The sequence below is a fragment of the Gadus morhua genome, chromosome 23, assembly GCF_902167405.1.
Source record: "Gadus morhua chromosome 23, gadMor3.0, whole genome shotgun sequence".
NCBI lineage: Eukaryota > Metazoa > Chordata > Actinopteri > Gadiformes > Gadidae > Gadus > Gadus morhua.
Window position 1 is genome coordinate 6,485,078 of NC_044070.1, and position 6,000 is coordinate 6,491,077.

Sequence of the window (6,000 nt, forward strand, 5' to 3'; positions counted from 1 at the left end):
CGTATAGATATCGAATCAAAGAGCTGTTCCGCGGCTCCCCTGCTCTGTAGCTCAGGTCTGGTGTGCGGGTTCGAGGCCTGCGCGGTTGTCTGAGGACATGTGATGCTGACATCATCTCATTGGCTGAGGTAGAACCCAAGTGGACGGGGGGGGGGGCTCGTAAAGTCTGGAGCCAGCCCGGACTGGGTTCTGGAGGCAGTAGTGTGTGTGTGTGTGTGTGTGTGGGTGTGTGATGATGTGATGGCTCTATTTCTCCGTGGTGATGACATCTCGTGGTGATAGTCGGGGGGTTATTACGACGCGAGAACACTTGGGAGGAGAACAGATCTCTTGTCTCACGCGATCTGACACGAAACCCGTTCGGTTCTACAAAGACCGCACGTTTTTCAGTGTCAACCGCTTTGACCGGTCCCGACCGGATCAGACTCAACTCAGTGCAGCTTTAGGGTCTGCCTCAGCACCCCTGTCAGCCTTCCACGTGAATAGAGAGGGAGGATGAGGGGAGGTAGTTCTGACTGGACATAGCTGCGGCAGAGGGACATTGCAGGGGGGGGGGGGTTGGTTAGGGGGGCTCCACGTAGACAACACCACTCTTGTGGTCGGCACCAGGAGTGGATCCGTCAGCTCAGGAGATTAGAAGGATCAGGCGGGCAGCCACGAGCGCGGACCATGTGCTGAGCAGCCACCTCGCAGTCAGACGCTCTGAAGCATGTTCTCAGAAACCCCCTCCACACCCCTCCTTCTCCCAAGTCCCTCGCGCGCTGTTTCTGTTGCTTTGTCTCTCTTTCTGTCTTTCTCTCTCACTGTCTCTGTCTCTGGGTGTCAGTCTGTCTTTGTCTGTCTGTCTGTCTGTCTGTCTGTCTGTCTGTCTGTCTGTCTGTCTGTCTGTCTGTCTGTCTGTCACTCTGTGTCTTTGTCTCTCTCCCTGTGTCTCTGTCTCTGTCTCACTCTCTCTCTCTCTCTGTCTCACTCTCTCTCTCTCACACCCTGTCTCTCTCTCTGTCTCTCTCTCTCTCTCTGTCTCACTCTGTCTCTGTCTCTGTCTCTGTCTCTGTCTCTCTCTCTCTCTCTGTCTCTGTCTCTGTCTCTGTCTCTGTCTCTGTCTCTGTCTCTCTCTCTCTCTCTGTCTCTGTCTCTCTCTCTCTGTCTCTGTCTCTGTCTCACTCTGTCTCTCTCTCTGTCTCTCTCTCTGTCTCTCTCTCTGTCTCACTCTGTCTCTGTCTCTTTCTCTCTAGGTTTCTCCCTCTCCCTCTCTGTCTGTGTTTTTATTGGAGGGGGAGAGGGCATTAAAGGGATAATAAAAGGAAAACGGGATTGTGTGTGTTGTTTTCATGAAAGGCACATTACCCTGAGTTGTTGAAAAGCTCCATCCATAACAGCCCCAACCACAACCACACATCTCTCTATCTGATGTCTGGAGGCCCTGAGCTATTCCTGGCTCATTTTACCCCCCCCCCCCCCCCTCCCCCTTTCTTATCCATTTATTTCTTCTTCTCTTCTTCTTCTTTCTGGTTTGGTTTTCTTGGGACAGTCCTCATCCATAACGCTTATGGCAGCCTCCTCCACCCAGCTGTTATCAATGGAGGATGGACACATGCTCATACGTGCACGCACACACACGCACACATACACGGACACATACACGCACAGAGACTCGCATGCACATGCATAAAAACACACACACGAATACGCACACACAAAAACACGTCCACGAACAAACGCACAAACCTGGTGCACGCCTACACATACACACACACACACACACACAGACACAGACACACACAGACGGAGGCCGAGGCAGAAGGTGGCGCCCTGAAGAAGACGCGTGTGTCGCGGTGTGTGTGACTAGCGGGCGGGGGGGGGGGGGGGGGGGGGGGGGGGGGGGTACACATCAACATGAGGGTTGAAAGAGATTTCTGGGCTCTGCGCACACTTGGCTGCTAAATATTTCCCTCTGAAGCATTTGAATTATAGTAAAATTGAAAAAATAAAAATGTTGCAATCTCCCTGGAAGTCGCACCATATCCAGGCTGTTTTCCTCTGGGACGGACATTAAACCGAATCGCCAATAAGAAAAGAAACTCAATGAAAAACAGTACGACACGAGGAGCGAATGACCCCCGTCTCCCCAAGGCCGTGAGAACCCAGCAGTCCAAACACGGTCTGGCTTTACTAAGGTACATAGACACACCGCCCCGCACAGACCCGGCTGCTTGCCGTATGACAGACACAGAGCTGTGAGTGTGTGAGTGTGTGTGTGTGTGTGTATGTGCATGACAACATGAGTGTGTTTAGGTATGGATACATGATGTATGCATGGTTGCGTATGTGTACTACGTGTGTGTGTGTGTGTGTGTGTGTGTGTGTGTGTGTGTGTGTGTGTGTGTGTGTGTGTGTGTGTGTGTGTGTGTGTGTGTGTCACTGCTTGTGTGTCTCTGTTTGTTTGTTTGTCTGTGAGTGTCTGTGTGTGTGTGTGTGTGTGTGGGGGGGTTGGTTGTGCAATGTATGCACTACTTCTGTGTGTCTCTAGTTGTGTCTCTCTGTGTTTGTCCGTTCGAGTGTGTGTGTGTGTGTCTGTGTGTGTGTATGTGTAATGTATCCCCTACGTGTGTTCATCTGTGATTGTATGTCTGTGTGTGCATGCACTTGTGTTTATGTAGGTGTGCCTGTTTTTGTGAGTGTGTGCGTGTTAGTGTGCATGTGAATGTTTAAATGCATGCGAGTGTGTGAATGTGTGTGTTTATATAGGCGTGCCTGTATGTGTGTGTGTGAGAGTGTGTGCTGTGTGTGACTGCGTTGGAGATGGAGGACCCCCGAGGTTCCCAGTTGGGTGGGTTTGTCTAACCCTCTAACGGCCTTCCTGTAGCCCTCCTGGCGACACCGGCCCCCCTCTCCACCGTTCGCCGCTGAGAGAGCCATACAATGCCTACGGAGCTGTCGGCCATGTTAGCGGGGCTCTGGAGGGGAGACTGACATCAGATAGGCTGCCGTTGTTGTTGTTGTTGTTGTTCCTGTTCTAGCTGCTTATCCACCTCTGTCTCATTGTCTTTTTGTTGCGTTCTATCTCTTGCCTTTTCTCTAGTTTTCTGCATTGAGGTCAGAGGGAGATTTGAAAGTGCGTTTGGTATGGCAACGGTTGTTTGTGTCATTCGCTTTGCCTAAAATATACACGCTGACAATTTAGTTACATTTGGAGTTAACGCTTCCCAAACATGCTGACTAAATAGCCATTGGTTTTATCCAAAGAAAAATACTCAAATGTTTTGACAACACCAAAGAAAACAAACCACCCCTTTTCTGGTTATGCTGACAAACATTTTTGTTGCCATAGTCGCATTTCTCAGAGTAAATGTTATTCATAGCAGGTCATGATGATCTCCCTAGAATGCTGTAAACATTCTGCTAATCTTCACCGCTCAGTCACTGCGTTCTCATTCAGCCTGTTTAAGTGGTCAGGTCTTACAGGTCATGCAGGTCCTCCAGGTTGGTTTGTGGTCGGTGTGTCTAAGTTAGACACACACAGTACTACAGTGTGTTCTGAGGAGGAGATTTGACTTTGGTCTTAACCATGTTCCCGTTGTGTGTCCCCAGTGAGTTTGTGTCCTGGCTGATGGACATCGGGGAGACGGGGAACCCCGAAGAAGGGGTGCACCTGGGACAGGCTCTGCTGGAGAACGGAATCATCCACCACGGTACTCCTCCTCCACCTCCTCCTCCATCCTTCTTCCCCTCCTCCATTTTCCTGCCACCCCTCCTCCGCCCTCCTACTGCTTCTTGTCCTCCTCTTCCTCCCTGTCGCCCTCCTCCTCCTCCTGCGTCGCCTCCTTTTACACCCCCCCCCCCCCCACACATCTTCTTTCAGTCTTCATCTGGGTTCTGGACCACCATATCTCCTCCTTGTCCAGCTGTTCCACAAATCATCCCTTCAACTGTGATGATTTGAGACGTTGAGGGAGAGCGGGAGGATTCTAACACTGGCTCTACTCCCAGCTCTGGGGCTAGGGCTAATGACCGTCAGCAAATGGATGTTTCCCAGCGGGGCCACCAATGCAAATACAGATCACATTTTTACCCTCTTCCTTCCCAGCAGATGTCCTTTCAACCCCCCCCCCCCCACTGACACACTGTTAGTGGCACGCTGTTGTCTGTAAGAATTGGTTCTCGCTGAAAGTGTTTTGTGTGTTATGGGTCTGAAGGGTTGACCTGAGGTGCACACATCGGCTCTGGCTGAGCACCGCCTATCGCGTGGCGTCCACGTTCAGCGGCCCGCTCTGCCTCTGCGTTGTCTTCCTGTCCTCAAAGCGCCGGGCCTGTCGGGACAGGGCCCGTTCGTAAATCACTCCCAAACCCTCTATGGCTTCCCAATGGAAGGGGAAATGAGATTGCGTTCTCTTGTAGCTCTCGCCACAAAGACAGAGGTTCAGGGGTACAACGTGCCTCGACGGCTCTTCCTCTCAAATTCAATTACAGAACGTTTGTTGTTCTGTACAAAATGCAATGTAGTCGACACAGCCACAGCCTGAGATGCTCGTAGCTGTTGGCCTTTAGAGGCTTTGTGATCTGCGAATGCTCCGTGATGGATGTTGGGCGTCGAGACTCTGGTAGTTGTTCCACTCAAACAAAAAACAAACAGGCGTTGGTCTGAATTGGAGTTTGGTTTAAATTTAAACCCAACCGAAACCAAACCTTTTCCACCACATTTGGTAACATTTTCCCATTTGGTTCGGTTTAAAGTTGTCGTTTTTTAAACCCATTCGATTTTCGCATTTCCAAGAAAAGTAAAATGCTACAGCTGTTGATCTATGAAGACTTATCCCAGGGTCACAGCTTGTTCCACGAACACACTCCAGGGTATAGGACAAGCTTTGGTTAGTTTGGTTTGGCTTAGTTCTTAAACCCTTTTAGATTTTTACAATGTTGAGGACAATGAATAATGATAGCGTTAGACTGTGAAATGCTCTTTCCATCTGGCAAGTGTCCCTCGGTGAAACTAAACTCCCACTGCACTATTGGTTGTGTTTAAACCCCCAGTCACCGACAAGCACCAGTTCAAACCGGAGCCCGTCTTGTACCGCTTCCGCTACGATGACGGCACCTACCACCCAAGAAGTGACATGCAGGACGTCATCTCTAAGGTAACGGCCTCTTCTTTCTGCCACTGAGCCGAGGTGATGTGTTTCTGCACTGCTTTTCATTAGCCGAGCTCATTTCATTTAGTGCCCACCGCAATTGAAAACCCCTTTTCCTGTGTTTTCCTCCTCCCTCGTCCACAGGGTGTACGGCTTTTCTGCCGTCTCCACAGTCTCTTCAGTCCTGTCATCAGGTATGCGCCATTTGCTTTTCCACTCCATTTACCCCCCCCCCCCCCCCCTCTCCCCTCCTCCCCCCTCCGCCGTTCCTCTCACTTCCACCACCTTGGCAGAGATCCAATCCCCCAACACCTGGTCTGTTTCTAACTGCTTAAAAATAGCCCCGGGGTTGCAAGGTTTGGACCCAGAAGATGAGACCAATGATATACAACGCAGAGGACCATGAGCTCATTGCTGCTGTTGTGTTGTTCCTGTGCGCGGGTCTGACATCGGAGAGGAGCTGGCGGTAGGGGGTGATGGAGCACCTCGCGGCCGCCGGGTGATAGGCCTTGGCAGGGCTGGTCTCAGAGGACTAGCTAGGCGTCTCGCATGAAAACAAACAGGCAGCACTGTGTGTTCTCGCAGGGAGCTTTGGAGCACTTGGCGAGCTAATGTCGCTCACCGCTACTTTGTTCAGCACGCATCGTTTTCCCCTTCTGCTCCTCGTTTGTCGAAGCGTTAACTTGCAAAGCGTTGACTCCAAGACAAATGAAACAAAAGGTCACACAAATGCTCAACTTTTGTCAGAAATAAATTTTTCTCGAAAATGAACAAAGATATTGTTTCTGCCGTTTGGCAGCACACCATGTGTGTTCTTCACATCTTTCTTCCATATACCAGGATTCATAAATCGCAGCTGCAGAGATAAGGC

At 50.7% G+C, this 6,000-nt stretch overlaps 1 protein-coding gene across 1 annotated transcript in view; it reads left to right on the forward strand.

The window, feature by feature from the left end:
* prex2 (phosphatidylinositol-3,4,5-trisphosphate-dependent Rac exchange factor 2) overlaps nt 1–6,000 on the forward strand; it is a 117,212-nt gene that overhangs the window by 39,782 nt on the left and 71,430 nt on the right. Inside the window, exons 11-13 of the mRNA XM_030348986.1 lie at nt 3,592–3,692; nt 5,032–5,135; nt 5,274–5,323. Of these exons, the coding sequence (XP_030204846.1) occupies nt 3,592–3,692; nt 5,032–5,135; nt 5,274–5,323 (255 nt within the window). The remainder of the gene's footprint in view (nt 1–3,591; nt 3,693–5,031; nt 5,136–5,273; nt 5,324–6,000) is intronic.